Genomic DNA, 16,529 nt, shown 5'->3' with positions numbered 1-16,529 from the left:
AAAACGGGTTTGGAGAGGCTGGCTTGCTTACTTATGATAATTAAAATCAATGCATTAAAAATGTTAAATAAATTAAATGTAGTAGGTATACCAAACAATATGAGTCGTTTTTATAGGTATTTATAAAGCTAATCTAGCCACTAAAGGTTATCAAGAATTATTATTGTGTTTAAGGAAATAATATTCAAACGGTATAAACATCTGTATTACATTAATAAGTGACGACGTTTTAAATGTGTTGAAATACATTTTAAATTATGAGAACGAATTTCGGACTTTTTGTTGTTATATATTTTGTTGGTAAGTAAAACCAGAGTTGTCTTATATAGATATATTATAGGCAATCTTTCCTACTGATTTTGTAATCCGGTCTAGGAAACTTACAATTTTACGTGTTAAAAATTAGCCCAATGACTATCACTCACCGGCTCATAAATCTGTTGCTTTCTTGCTGCGTGAAAGAAGAACAAATTAGTAAATAAACATAATCTATGTCCGATTCTACTAATATTATGAATATGAAAGTTTGTATGGATGGATGGAGGGATGGATGTTTGTTACTCTTTTACCCAAAACTACTGACCCATTTTTACTGAATCTTGGAATGGAGATAGATTGTAAACATAGGTAGTTTTTTATCCCGGAAAAATGCACGGTTTCCGGTTCCTGTAGCTGGATTAATAAAAGTGTAGCGGTAAACAGCTGGTGTATAATATGAGTAGGGATCAAAATCCAGAATTCGCTTTAATAATAAACATTTTATATTTGCAGTAAATATTACTGGTGTTTGTCTGTTGGAAAATTATATTAAGGAGGTAAGTTATCTTAAGTAATGCTTAGAACTAATCTGGTGGAGAGGTTAATTTATTTTCCTGAACACCTTTAGATTTTTTTTTTATCAAAGTATATTTATTTATAATATAATTTTATTATTTTTCGAAAGAAGGGGTAATAGCCTAGTGGTAGAGATTTCAGCTTCACTTTCGGGGAGTTCGAATTAACAACGCACTCGTACGCACCTCTGAGTTTTCTAAGTAATGTGCCTTTTAAGATTTATTTTATGTAAAAACTAATTGAAATATCACTCGCTTTGATGGTGGAGGAAACGTCGTGAGAATACCTGCATGTTTTTGTGCAATCCGTACTGGGCGAAGTACAAAACGGTTTAAGCCGTAGCCCAACATGCTGGACTGCACGCTTAAACCCTTCTACCCTCATCGCGCCCTGTAGTGGGCCGGTGATGGGTTGATATGATGACTATCATGATTTAACTTTATTCTTAACTAACTTCTGGATTCTCTGGTCTGGTGGTGGGCTTTGGCCGTGGGCTAGTTACCACCCTACCGACAGAGACCTGCCGCAAGCGATTCAGTGTTCCGGTGCGTGGTCGCGTAGGACCTATTAGGGGTGTGACCAGTAGCAAGCATAGAGGGTATGCATCTGGTATTCAAATGATATAAAATGGAGAAAATCTCCAGTACGTGTTTTAAAAAAACTTACGGATAGTCATTGTAAGAGTTATTAAAAGCCTACCCTTAACTATGCACGCCACTGGGTATGACTACCATACTCCCTAACAGGTCAGCCCGCTACCATCTTAGACTGCATCATCACTTACCACCAGGTGGGGCAATGTGGAAATTTATAATTTCTGATTTTCTCTGGTCTAGTCTGGTGAGAGGCTTCAGCTGTAGCCACCCTGCTGACAAAGACGTTCCGCTAAGCGATTTAGCGTTCCGGTACGATGTCGCGTAAAAACCAATTACTCTTTACTGTCATACTCCCCGACAGGTTAGCCCGCTTCTATCTTAGACAGTGGCTTACTTGTAATGGAATAAAAACAAAAACGATTTTTTCCTCTTTCATAATTCTCAGGACCCATACAAAAATGTGAGAGTAGAATTTCCCGATGACCTGTGTGATGATCGGGAACTTATGTTGCCAGATTATAGAACGCTGGGACGTAGAACCAGTGAAGTGAGTAAGTATCCAGTACACAGTGGCGTGCACTTAATATATGCACAAAAGCTCTGCTTTACCCTGACACCTTAATTTTAATGTCTCGTATAGAATATTTTTCCGTTTTTTACCATCTTCCTGCTTTATGTCAGTATTTTTTCGAGGTGTAGATACAATTATGTTTCTTGAAATTGAACCATTGATGTATAAGTACCTAAACATTAAATTTCATGACAAAAAAATGCCACATTTTTTATGAGGATTCCTTTTTCGATTGCAGAGTGCATGGAATATATATGGCGAATAAAGTACGCTCAACAAAGATATGAAAACAGAATAAGATGTAAGCAACTCATTTCATAAACAACTATCGGTCGATATATGCTGCATGTCAATATGCTGTCGTGGTCTTTTGAAGAGGGGCAACTTTATGATACATGATTTTATCGAAAGTTTAACGGTTTACGCAAAATGAAAAATAATCCCGATTTCAAAACATTCCTCATTGGAGCTACGCCTCTTTTGGTCTTAGCGTGATAATACGAGTATATAGCCTATAGCCTTCCTCAGCAAATTTTCTGTTAACACTGAATATTTGTTTCAAAATGGAGCTCTTGAGATCATCTCCAGGAAACATGCAAACCAACTCTTCAGCTTTATATATTAGTAAAATAAAAAATCCACCGACCTTTTACACCCTGTAACTGAATAACGAAATACTTTTGAATCACCCTGTAAAAATAATAAATCAATAGAAGCATATTTATTTTTCAACGAATTCAAAACATTATAATTGTGACAACCCTATTGAAGATAAAAGACCGACACGGCCAAAGTTCCTTTTTTTTTTCTCGTGGGGAAATCCTCATGGATACTACCACGGGGAGATGGATATTATCATAATATATCATGGAATTCCGAAAATAACGCCTGCTTCTATCCAATATTTAACTATTCCACAATAATAAAATTGTTAAAATAATAATGATAATAATAATTAACTATAATTTTTACATTGCGAGAGTAACGAATAATGTAAAAATTATAGTATAACCATGATGAAAACTGTAAAATTTGCCAGCAAAAACTGCTCGGTATTATATTGAGAACTGTAATTAGGTATCGGTTTTACTCGTTGTTTTAAGTTGAGACAACTTCTGAGTTTACCTAGTAAGAGATATACACCAGAATTAGCAATAAAAATGTGGGTTAGTTTGGATAATAATACAATTCCGCACAACATTAGTTGAGATTATATGCCGGAATCTTACCGACTAAAACCCCACGGTGTTCAAACTCATCGCCTGGTGACTGGGTTATGGGAACGGTTTCGCACACAACCGCAAACCGCCCAAAGTACCTACGCTAACCTAATAAAGTGACAGTAGTAACTTGATTTTAATTTTGCAAGTGATGTTAGGGCTCGGTCTGATTTCTTCCAATAAAAACTATGGCAGTGGTTTATACAGAAACTGTCAGGGTTTCGGTTTCACAGATAAGTCTTAGAAACAGTACATAATGTCAAAAACCTCTAAAGCCTGTATTTTTTCGGTTATAATTTGTGCGTTGTGTACAAAATTCAAAATTCAAAATTCAAAATTCAAAATTCATTTATTTCAAGTAGGCCTAATATAAGCACTTTTGAAACGTCAAGTCTGTCTGTTTGTAGTGATTCTACCACCGGTTCGGAAGGCAGATTCTACCGAGAAGAAGCCGGCAAGAAACTCAGCAGTTGCTCTTTTCCAACATCAACAATTTACATTTTGCATTTTAACATTCATTTTTCTATCTTGTGAGAGCTGAAAGCGGAGCCGGATGCTTCCAAGCAACCTTGTCATCAAAAAATTCATCAATTGCATAGTAACCTCGCTGTAATAAATGTGTTTTAACAAATTCTTTAAACTTGTGCATTGGCAGGTCCAAAATCACCTTAGGAATCATATTATAAAAGCGTATACTCAATCCCACAAATGATCCCTGTACCTTACGCAGACGATATGCAGATGACACTAATTTATGACCATTTCTTGTAAGTCGACTGTTTATGTCCACTTTTTGTTTATAAAGACTAATATGTTGTCTTACAAATACTATATTGTTATAAATATATTGTGAAGCTACAGTAAGTATGCCTATTTCTTTAAACTTCTCACGGAGGGATTCGCGTGATTTAAGTTTATATATTGACCGTACAGCTCTTTTCTGCAATATAAATATAGTTTCGATATCAGCTACTTTACCCCATAACAAGATTCCATAGGACATAACACTATGAAAGTACGCAAAATAAACTAGCCTAGCTATTTCAACGTCAGTAATCTGTCTAATTTTTCTGACTGCGTAGGCAGCCGAGCTTAGTTTACCCGCTAGTGAATCTATATGGGCACCCCACTGTAGCTTATTATCCAAGGTCACGCCCAGAAAAACTGTGGAAGTCTCTATTTTTAGTGTTTCACCATTTATCATTATATTTTTATCAATTTTCTTTACATTTGGTAAGATAAATTCGACACACTTTGTTTTTTTTGCATTTAAAAGTAAGTTGTTAACTGTAAACCAGTGCGACACATGCGACATAACACGGTTTACTTCGTCAGAGTTATCTTTACTCCTATCAGTCTTAAAAATTAGAGATGTATCATCTGCAAACAATACAATGTCGCATGTTCCACTGACATGGTACGGTAGATCATTTATATACACTAAAAATAGAAAAGGACCCAAAATCGAGCCTTGTGGGACACCCATTGAGGTATTTGAACCCTGAGACTTTGCATCATTTATGCAAACTCTTTGGGTTCTATTGCTGAGATAAGAGGCAACCAAATTTAGTGCAACGTTTTGGATACCATAGTGGCTTAGCTTAAGAAGCAAGGTTTTATGATCAACACAATCGAAAGCTTTAGATAGATCACAAAAAACACCCATGGCGTTCTGTGAACATTCCCAGGCATCATAAACATGTTTTATAAGTTTAGCGCCTGCGTCCGTTGTGCTACGACCTTTAGTGAAGCCATACTGCTCAGGGTGTAGTAAGTTATTTACATTAAAATGATATAAGAGTTGATTTAATATAATTTTTTCAAATATCTTACTAAGAGCTGGTAAGATTGAGATAGGTCTGTAATTGTTTATATCATTTTTATTACCAGATTTAAATAGAGGAATGAGTTTACTATGTTTCATTAGGTTCGGGAAAGTAGGTACTTTCCCGAACCTAATGAAACATAGTAAACTCATTCTAAATCAACACATTCATTGAAAATTATGGCTAAAAGAGGAGCAATGACGTCAATAATTTGAGATATTACCTTTACCGACATTCCCCATATATCACCTGTTTTCTTTAATTTTAACAACTTGAAGTTTTTACTGATATCCGATGCATCTATATGTTTGAAATGAAATAAAACTTTGCACTCATTAATGTTGCCTCTTAATAAATTCTGAGCTGCAGTAGGTGAGGAATTTAGTGAATCTGTTAACAAAATAGGAACATTCTGAAAAAAGTTTTCAAAAGTACTAGCAACTTCTGTATCAGTAGTTACCATATTATTATTAATAATAAATTCAAAATTTCCGTCTCGAGATTTAGTTTTCCCAGATTCATTATTAACAATTTTCCAGGTTGTTTGTATTTTGTTTTCAGATTTTACTATCCGATCTTTAATGTATAGCGACTTAGCTTGTCTACAAACATTTTTAAATGTTTTGGAGTAACTTTTTACATATTCAAGGAAAGTTGGAGTCTGATTGTATTGTTTTTCATCATATAGCTCATACAACTTATCCCTGCTTTTGTAAATGCCTATAGTCGCCCAATCACTAAACCTCATTTTTTTATTAGAATCTATGTATTTAAAATTAAATACTTTATTAAATGCAGTTTCTATTTCATTGAAAAGCGTACGATAAAGATTGTCGAGATGACAGTTTTCAAAAAAGAGAGCAGGAATTTTGGCTGATATTTCACCTTCAAATCGCGTCAGTTTACTCTGAGTTATCGGCCTGTACTTAACAATATGTTTATTTCTATTTGTACCAACAACAGTAATTTGTTGGCCACAATGATCTGACCTTAAATTGTTTAAAATCGATTTACCTAAGATATCACAGTTAAAAAAAATATTATCTAAACAAGATGCTGAAGTTGCTGTGATTCTAGTAGGTTCATCGAAAGCATTATTCAAATTAAAGCATTTAAATAAGTTTAACAACCTAGTCGTAGTAGTATTATGTAATAAGATATCAACATTGAAATCCCCGCATACTATTACATTTTTAGTAGACATACACAATCGCTTAAGGACATCTTCCATTACATCCTCGAATTGGTTGAAATCACCTGAGGGGGGATGATACACACACACTATTATAAAACGCTCCAGCTCCACACAAGACAGTTCAATTATGCGCTCCACAGAAAGACTAACTATATCTTTTCGCTCCTTACATGTTATATTATTGCGTACGAAAATTAAGGATCCACCCTGAATAGCAGTCTTTCTAAAGAACACACTTGACATTTTGAAGTTATTGATGTTAACTGCTATTTGTGCTCCAGTGAGCCATTGCTCAGTTATACACAATATGTGTATATTGATTTTTTCAACAAACAGTTCTATTTCTAATTCTTTGCCGGTGAAGCTCTGTATGTTTTGATGTACAATGTTCAGATTACAGAGCTTCCCCGTTGTCTCACTGTCTAGTTTAAATAACTATTTGAATTAATTATAGTACTAGAACAAGTACTAGGGTCAATATTAGAAATATTGGTGGTACTTGAAGTACAATATATGTAGAGGTGTCAATAGACTTAGTTACAATACTTGTAACAGTATCATTTAAGTTGTAAGCTAGTAAAGATGCCAAGTGATGCTTACTTTTCTTAGATAAAATTAAACTATCTCTAGACAATAGGGATGACATGGATTTATTGATGTCAAAATAAAAAACTGCGTCACTATGACGGCATGTCAGGTTATAAATTAATAAATTTAAATTATAAATATGTTCATTCTGCTTTGAACTAAATGTGCCACAGTAAGGAAAGGCACACATAACGAATTTACATTGAGTTTTACTATGTAAAGCTAGTAATTTATCAATGCATCTTATAATTTGATGCTTTTTGACATTCAAACTGTCTCCTATTAAGAGAACAACATTTTTATTTACATCTAAATAGTCACTATTCAAACTATTAATAAGATAATCTAAACTAGCCCCCGGTGAACATCTATTAGTCACTGAGTGATCAAGGTAATGGTTCATAATAGGTCCAAAACCTTTACCTAACATGTCGGAAAATATAATTGTCTGTTTTTTAGGCATACTTTTTAATAAAGGTGAAGGGTCTGGTATGACAGTTGTGCACTGCTCCAGGCATGTTTCTAATTGGTTGGAAGATACTGTATCACATAATTTTAGGTTAGTCATAGGTATCTCATGAGTACAGTTACATTTATTTGCTAAAGACTCAAAGCGAGCCATGTTGTAGGTACCTAGGGCTAACAACTCATCAGCTGCCAGAATTTGTTCATCAATCTGCCTTTGTGATAGCTCATATTTAATGGTTACAGTTTTAAGTGAGTCCTCCAATTGTTTAATTACATCATTGAGGCTTTGAATTTCACTTTCATAGTTTACTCTACTTCTCTGAGAGGATAATGAAAGGAGGATAATACAATATCAGTTCTCAGTCCCCAAAGACTGCCCCGTATGTTTTTTGTATTCCACAGTTAGCACTTGACTGCTATCTCGATGGGTATTCACTCTGTGACTCTTATCACTTATTCATTACTATGCGTGTGTCTGTCTTTTATCTTCAATAGGGTTGTCATGAGTACACAATTAGAATGTTTTGAATTTGTTTGTGTGGAAAAATAAATATGCTTCTTTTGTAATATTAATATTTTTTATTATCAATTTTATAAATTTAAAATGCTTATAAAAAAATTTCGGAACCGACAGGATTTGACCCTGCGACACTCTGGCAATCGCGGCCTGAGCGCTTTCTCCAATTAAGCACTAATAAAAAATATAAAAATTATAAAAAAGCAATGTGTCATCTCTTGTTTCAAACGTGTCTCATTGAAATATGGACCTTTGAAAAAGTAGATCGAAACTACAACGTTTCCTACTAGATGACGCTACAGTCGCTACAAGACTGATGTGAAAGGCATATACTAATTTCGGCATGGACGGTAGGAGAGCCGTAGCTTAATTTGATTTAATATTTTTACAGGGTAATTCCTTATGAAATATACTTATGCGTCCTTCAACATTATTTTGTAATTCGGTTACACGATGGAAATAAAAAAAAATACACAGATTGTATCACAGAGTTAACAACATACAGAAACCGTGTACACGACTTATATTGAAGCATCAAAAACCACTACACTTGAGTAGTGTTTCTCGAAGATGGTTAGTCACTTCATTAAATCAGCAGTTAACAGTAATTATTGCGTTCACCATAAAATGGGTGAAAATGGAAAAGTTTTATTATCTAGCATTAATCTATTATATAGAGAACGCGGGGCGTTTTCACTGTTTTTGGACACAATAACGGCTAAATAAAGGGTTCTGTATCTTCTTTAATCTGTGACTACGACAATACACACATCACAATCTAGCCGCACAATAAGCGTAGCTTGTATTATGGGTACTAACTGATGAATATTTGAATATATTTTATATGAACAAATCATAAATGCTTATTAGTTATATATACAGATAAATAAATATACTACGACAACACACACATCGCTATCTTGCCCCAAAGTAAGCGTAACTTGTGAAATGGGTGCTAAGATGACTGCATTTTTTTGCATTTTCTGCATGATACTTATAAAATACATATAAACAGCCAGACACTGAAAAACATCCTGTTCAACATACTTTCCATATATTCCAGTTGTGAAAAACGAACCCACGGCTTTGGACTCAGAAAGCAGGGTCGCTGTCCACTGCGCCAATCGGCCGTCAGATAAACACAGACACTAAAAAACATTGATGTTCATCATTGTTTCCAGTTGTGGGAATCGAACCCACGGCCTTGGACTCGGGCAAGGTCCACTGCGCCAATGGGCTGATTTGTTACAGGTGAAATGCAACGAGGAGTAACAGCATTACTAGGAGGTGGCGCCGCGGCACACGGTGAATATCCGCATATGGTAATAAAAATAAATATTTAAATTTTTTGTTGGTAGAGTTTGTAACTAGCCACGGCCGAAGCCTTCTACCATCAAGCAATTATTATTACCAGCCTGGATTTTGGAATTTGGTGGTCTTCAGTCCCGTGCCTCGAAGAGCACGTAAAGATGTCGGTCCTTCGTCTGGTCTCTTTGCGGTCGTGATTACCTCCCATCGGACTATGAGAGTGAGGGAATACAGTTTGCACCTGTGATTGAACATACATTTTTGTTCTCTATAATATCCGAGTAGTCGTGGCCGAAAATCGGTCTGGAAATCTGTTAGACATCGTATATAATGTGTGTGACTTTATACAGAGTGCTCTTGGGTGGAAGGCGATAGTTGGAAAGTGGATTTTTAAATGCGGAGGTTCCCTTATAAGTGAGAAGTTTGTGCTGACGGCTGCCCATTGCTCCAGTGTGAAGAAGACCGATCCAACGGTCTCAGGTGTTGAGCCAAAAATTGTAAGGCTAGGCTCTAAAAGTATTTCGGATACTGTGAGTATTACTCGAATGAATAAGTAAAATTTATCAAAGATTCTGGACAGATTATTCCAGTAAATAAAATGTTTTCTATGGACTAAAAAGCAAAGCTCAAATTCTGCATAACTTTTAAACTGAAAATGCTTAAACTCGGTTTATTGTCATCAACATAATAATTTGTCAACTTGTTACCCACTCTCGGGCGAGTGTTATAAAAAATGTGTAATTGTGACTTGTGACCTATAACGAGTAAGGTATAATTATTTTTATCAATCATTCAATCAAATATTTATATTTTGTAAAGTGTAGTTTTTTTTGTAGAACATAATATTGGTGTATGACTGGCCATTTTGACAGCGCTATAGATCACTGACCTCTATTATAGCGCAGTATAAAAGAGGTCAGTGCTATTGATGGATAAAAGCGATCGCAAAGTTTGTTATTCTGGCTTGGTTTAAAATTTCATGTCAGGCTGAAATATTATTATTTGATTTTCTATACTTATAATAAAACTGTAACTGGAAGATTTCTGTACATTTAATATATTTTGAAAATTTGATTGGGGGATGCTTTATAATCGATACTGAGCCCAAAACAGATTTTTATTTAATTTTTGTCTGTCTGTCTGTATGTCTGTCTGTCCGGGCATCACGTGAAAACTACTGAACGGATGTCAATAAAATTTGGTATACTGGTAGCTAGTATTCGGGGGCAACATATAAGCTACTTTTTATCCCGATAAACAATAAGTTTCTTCCGAGAAACGGGATGAAAATTTTTATCAATTTTACTTTATAGCTCCGTTAAATTTGAAGCGATTTTAATAATTCTTCTTTTACTTGAAAGTATATACTAATAAGCATGTATTGTGTAATTTTAATGAAGATCTGATAAATATTGTTAGAGATGAAGGACATAACTCTTCACAGATACTAACAAGTCGCGAGGCATATGGCACAACGATTGAATGCATGCGTACCATTCTATTTCTGTAAATTGGCTGAAATATAACGATGTTTTCTAAAGATGCCATGCCATGTGACTTTTAAGTCATAAAATGCAGCGGGCCGCCCGGCCGCGAATAACATAGTTTGGAAATAAAACTGGACCTGGTAGCGTTGCAATTTGTTCTAGTTTTTTTATGATATTGAAACCTCTAATAACCGATTTGGTGCAGACAAAGTTGCGCGGGTCAGCTAGTAATTAAATATAGCATGATCGGAATAATGCTTTTCTTTTAGATACAATGGTTTTGTAATTGTTAAACAATTATTAAAATCATTAGTTTTAAAATTTATTGATTGCAAATTAAACAAACAAACGAAATATTTCCTCTTTATAATATTTTTACATATTATCCTACTTTAATATTATAAATGTGAAAGTGTGAATGTTTTACTCAATCATGCAAAAACGGCTAAACGGATTTGGATGGAATTTGGCGTGCATGTAGCCTTTGACATGGAAAAGAACATAGGCTACCTTTTATCCCGATTCCTTAAGTAGTTCCCGTGGGAAAATTTTGAATTGTTTACAAGCTATGCCGCGGGCAGACAGCTTTGAAATATGGTATGCATTTTACCAATGCTATGGAATAGGATGTGTACTTTTTATACCGATCTCTGGGAGGGAAGCTTTAGACCCAATTCTGAAGTCCACGATGTCGCGGGTAGAAGCTTGTATATTATATATGTGTATCTATGTTATACACGATTGGTTTATCTTAATGTTGAAGGTCGACGGACGTCCAGCTTATGATATCGGTATTCGTAGATTTATCAATCATCACCGATATAAGCCATCTCAACACTACTTTGATGTCGCACTCGTAGAACTTGTTGAAGAGGCCACTTTCAATTGGAAAGTGCACCCCGCTTGCTTGTGGACTACATTTGATAATCCGGAGACAGGGGAGTTGACTGGTTGGGGAATCACTGAAAAAGGTAACTAACCTTCATAAATGACCGGTGGGAGGCTTCGGCCGTAGCTAGTTTCCAACTTACCGGCAATGACGTGCCGCTGAGTTGTCGAGCGTTTCGATACGATGTCGCGTAGAAACCGATTAATGGTATGAGTTAAATTCAACTGGACGTCGGTGGGTGCTAAGGAAAAATCGACGACTGTAGATTCTCGCATTCCCATATACCCCAAAAAAACATTGCGTCACTGTGGTACGACTTATAGTCCACATAGCTGAGTTTTGTGGCGGTCTGCACGTTACTTAACTAGATGCTGCCCCAAGATGCTACATCGTGCTATGGAAGTTTTCACAAATTACCATATTATGTACTCGTATACAGTCACCTCCTCCTCAGTCACCGAGCACAACATCGTCTAGGCGGAGGCTCTTCCTATTGTTACGGTCGATCGCATCGCCATAGCTCATGTACATTGTTACTAAGATTAATATATATATAGAATAATAATAACTAAAATAATCTAGTGCTCGGCCACTCGAATTTCGACTATAATATTAAATTATAAGTTTGAATATTATTAAAGCTTTGTTGTCAAAGATTATACGATACTTCTTCTATATTTTCAATTGGTTTTCACACACATACACAAACGCACTGTCGCACGCATGCGCATACACGAACACGTACATTATTAAATTGTAAATTGTATTGTTTTAGTTGTAATATTTTAATTTTTCTTTTTTTTAGTTTTTTTGTATTTAAGCAAACCCGGAGGTGGGCGTTAATAGTTGTAACACAGTTTCTAACTAACACAGTTGTTACCGTTCCTTAGATTATAAGAATCCGTTGTAAATGAGACACAATAAAGACAATTATTATTTGCCATATGATACTATGTTACTACTATAATCACAGATCTCGCCAAGGCTACATTGTTCATTTGTCTTATGTAAGGAAACAATCATATCACGATATACTATGCCTGTGTGTCAAATAAATGGTAGTGTAATGTATTTTTATGCATAATTAAAAAGAATGCGTTCTGCACTTCTTCTCCATGAAGAAATGTGTGTGTGTGTGTGTGTGTGTGACAAATTTCATAATCCTCCGTACGCGCAATTTTCGTAGAAAGGGGTATTATGAAAATTATGCGAAACATGTTTAGAGGGTACATTGCCGAAGATCTGTTTGGTGTGGAGTATAAGGATTGAAGATAACCTATAAAAGTCCCTTAAATAAATAGATAAAAAAAAAAAGATTGAAGCGATTATAAATTGCACCAAACAGATTCTCCTGCTTTTCGCGGTGTATAACAAATTAAGCTTAATTTTCATAACATATCACGGATTTCCGCAAAGTAACGCCTTCAATCCAATATGTAAAAAGGAGAACAAAGTTTTTGTTCATGTATTAAATATAGATATTTGTCGTTTACAGACACTCTGAAGACATCTCCCATATTACAAAAGGCGGAAATAAGAATAGTAGATTCAGTTGATTGTGACAGCAAACTAAAGTACAGGCACAATAGGAAGTGGCAGGGAATTATGCGTCACCAGCTCTGTGCTGGAGACAAGTCTGGCCGTATCGACACCTGCCAGGTAAGTGTATAAAGATTAGCGAACTAAAGTGGCAGGTCTCAGTCATATCTGTCTATCAATAGAAGGTCACTCAGGCGAGTATTCTAAATGAATAAGTACAGAAAATGACTTCGGAAATACCTACTCTCTACGCAAGTTGCGCTCCGGCACCGAAGCAATATAATTCTTAACAATGATTATATTGTTTATATTATCTTATAATATAAAGAAACGTTTTCAAATTGAGTTCTAAGCATAAATTGACCGATATTGGGACCGGGTTTTTCAAGTAAAAAATCTCAGTACCACGCTAACGTTAGGAACACCAAGCCCCGTGTCTTGAAGAGAACGTTTAGGCTTGTGTCAGCTCCGACGCACGACTGGAGTTTACTCCTTAAGTACGATTGTCGAAAAATACACAAAAAGAGTTTATTTAGCTGAATAAAGATTAATACCATATGAAAGGGTAAATTAAAAATCCTGTGCAATTTATTCACACACGGCGGAAGTGTAACTTCTTAAAAGTAGCCTACGGGAGATTGAGGTGGATGTAGAGTATCTGAACTATTAGGATAAATGTAATGTTTATTATTTATTTTCCATTACAAGAATAGGAATAAAAATGTATAATGTTTTCTATCTCACTCTGTCCCATATATTTACGTGTTTGTTTCGTAGATAATATTCGGTATTTTTATTTAAGTTACCAAGGAACTTAAATAGGAAAAATAAGATAATTAAACGAAAGCGACGTTTGCGCATCACAGTTGCCGGGCATGCAACGTCGCAAAGTGAAAACGTAACGAGGTCATTCATCAGTAGATTTTACTCCTCACATTTTTCTCATACCGGGCGCCTTATATATGAAAATCGATTCTTAAGGAGTAAACTCCAATAAAAAAAGCCCGCCAAATTCGAGAGCGTGGCGTCTATGCTTTCAATGGGAATGACCCTCTCTGGAAGAGAAGGACTGTGCCCAGAAGTGGGTCGTTAATAGGCTAGTTATATGAGTCTAGAAAACTAACGCTACTTTAATATCAATAGTTAAAAACATGATGAAATAAAATGTTGCAAAGAACCTTACAGTTGCTTAACGTGTTTGTCAATAAATCGAACTACGATACAATTCATTCCGAGACGAGGCATAATTCGTAAAGTTTCTAGATCGTCTGTTTATGATTTCCGAGTACAGAAGTGTCTAGGCCTTCGACATAAAAGCTGGTACCCGACACGACTAAGTCAGTGGGCCCCAATTTCTGATACCTTTCGCACCCCTACCAAGGTCGCGGGGGCGTTCGGACTCAACAATAATTAGTCCAAAAGTCCACCAACAGTCAGATTAACGTCGAACCGAGCCGTAGCAAACTCTCAGAAAAATGACATTTCGTTACTTAAATAAATAATTTATTTTAATAAATATATATTACACATATTTATTTAAGTAATGAAATATTTATTTTATGGGTATATGTATATATGCACCACCTAGCTATTTTCTGTATTTGTCATTTTAGCCATTGTCGGTTGCCTGGACCAAATCGCTATATAAATAATAAATAAATATACTACGACAATACACATATCGCCATCTAGCCCCAAAGTAAGCGTAGCTTGTGTTATTGGTACTAGGATGACTGATGAAATACATAAATACTTATAATATACATATAAAGAGATTTTGTGTATTGAAGAGAATAATATAGTCTTACAAGAGTCACCAGGTGTTCTTACGCCAAATATGGCACTATCCCGTTTCCATAATCATTTATTTTCTTCTATTGTTAAAGGTTGTCTGGAGGAGATCGCTTAAAGCGATAAGACCGCCTTTGGGCATTTTTATTTTTCCTGTATCACTGTTTACAATATTTATTAAAGAACCTACCTATCTATCTATGTAAATTCTTTTTGTGAGCCGTCACCTAGTACTTTTCTCTCCAGACTGGTGACTTTATTCGGACTATCAAAAGGTCCATAAATGACATTATTATTATTATTATATAATAGACTAAGCAGCTTTCGCTGATGCTTCTATATCAATTCTTGTGCTCTTTGTCTTTTTGATGTTTATCCAGTATATTTTTAAACTGATTCAGTGTTTTTGCAGTCATTACATCTTCAGGCAAGGCATTCCACATTTGTATAACTCTATTGCTGATAAAGTGCTTGGAAGGATTAATCGATGCCTGCTGGAATTCAAGTTTAAGACCATAGCCCCTTAATCTGGGGTTACTCTTTTTTGAAAATATTTCCTTAAAATTTGGAATATTGTAATACTTTTTTAATATTTTATAAGTTTCAATGAGATCGCCTCTTTCTCGCCTACTTTTGAGGGTGCTGAGTATTACATATTAGCCATACCACTAATAATTTAATGTGTAGTTGATTTAGTTGTGAACTTTTTAATCTATTTTTTCAGGGCGATTCTGGTGGACCTTTGCAAATTGTAATTCCATTACCCAGGTCATACTACATTGTTGTTCCATGGAATATTCACCAGATCGTTGGTGTCACATCGTTTGGATTCGGATGCGCACGTAAAGACACTCCCAGCGTTTACACAAGAGTGGCCAGTTTCGTCGGCTGGATAGAAAATATTGTATGGCCGATTAATATCACTAGATCTCATGAGGATAATGAGGCCCGATTCCTTTTTGTGACGTGATGCAAAACCAAAAAGCACAAAATAGAGAAACATAAAGAAGAATTAAAATAACTGTCATCTCAAATTATGAAGTAAATATTTTGAAATACTGTTTGTCTTTGCGTTTTTAACAATCATATTTTTTTTTCTACTGCAGTCTTTTTAAAATTCAGTTTCAGTTTTCAGTCAAGGGTGGTTTAAGATGATAACGGGCTAACCTTTTACTATTATATATATATATATGGCAGTTATATTAAACAAATACCCCAAATAAGATTCTACGCGATATCGTTTCGAAACGCAGAATCGCTTGGCAGCACGTGGTTGTTGTTAGGGTGGTAACTTAGACATAGTCATAGCCTGATACTAATCGAAAATAAGATCTGCTTATAAAGTTGAATATTAACTAGTAGTAGTGGTTTTGACGACATCTATCGGGTTCGATTCCCGGCACCCTACAAGAGATCTACGCCCAGCCAAGGGTGTCCATTGGTCGATATGATGATCTGTATTTGTTGGAAGCCTGCAGTCCTCAGAGGTCTCTATGTTTAAGAAAGTATGAAGGTTACAATTACGAGCTTGGTAACGTGGTCGACAAAAACGGCCAATATCCTTCGCATGCGGGGATCCTTGCCTTGTATTGGTCGGCTAAAGGGTTGATGATAATGCAGTCACTGCACCGATTCAACAAGTCAAAGATCCTCTTTTGTGAGTGTGCTTTGTACAATTTCAGTTCTCTGCAAGTTAGTCC

At 35.5% G+C, this 16,529-nt stretch overlaps 1 protein-coding gene across 2 annotated transcripts; it reads left to right on the top strand.

Annotated features, from left to right (window-relative positions):
* The first annotated feature begins 201 nt into the window (after nucleotides 1-201).
* Nucleotides 202-15,834, top strand: LOC120632596 (serine protease snake-like). 2 transcript variants are annotated; one of them, XM_039902522.1, is made up of 9 exons: nucleotides 202-300; nucleotides 772-815; nucleotides 1,876-1,981; nucleotides 2,240-2,302; nucleotides 9,067-9,137; nucleotides 9,474-9,653; nucleotides 11,374-11,581; nucleotides 12,995-13,158; nucleotides 15,554-15,834. In XM_039902522.1, the coding sequence occupies exons 1-9, from the start codon at nucleotides 258-260 to the stop codon at nucleotides 15,797-15,799; spliced, it is 1,125 nt and encodes a 374-aa protein (XP_039758456.1). In that variant the 5' UTR covers nucleotides 202-257; the 3' UTR covers nucleotides 15,800-15,834. The 2 variants fall into 2 exon arrangements, with proteins under 2 accessions (XP_039758456.1, XP_039758457.1); XM_039902523.1 differs by lacking the exons at nucleotides 202-300; nucleotides 1,876-1,981.
* The last annotated feature ends 695 nt before the right edge of the window (nucleotides 15,835-16,529 follow it).

Source organism: Pararge aegeria, chromosome 20 (genome assembly GCF_905163445.1).
Source record: "Pararge aegeria chromosome 20, ilParAegt1.1, whole genome shotgun sequence".
NCBI lineage: Eukaryota > Metazoa > Arthropoda > Insecta > Lepidoptera > Nymphalidae > Pararge > Pararge aegeria.
The sequence above is the reverse complement of the archived record's forward strand: the minus strand, read 5'-3'. Positions and strand labels throughout refer to the sequence as shown.

Coding starts and splice junctions, on each gene's coding strand:
- LOC120632596 (XM_039902522.1), top strand. CDS start 258: ATGAGAACGAATTTCGGACTTTTTGTTGTTATATATTTTGTTG. Junction 2,303..9,066: donor ATATGAAAACAGAATAAGAT/GTAAGCAACTCA, acceptor GATTTGTTACAG/GTGAAATGCAACGAGGAGTA. Junction 13,159..15,553: donor GCCGTATCGACACCTGCCAG/GTAAGTGTATAA, acceptor CTATTTTTTCAG/GGCGATTCTGGTGGACCTTT.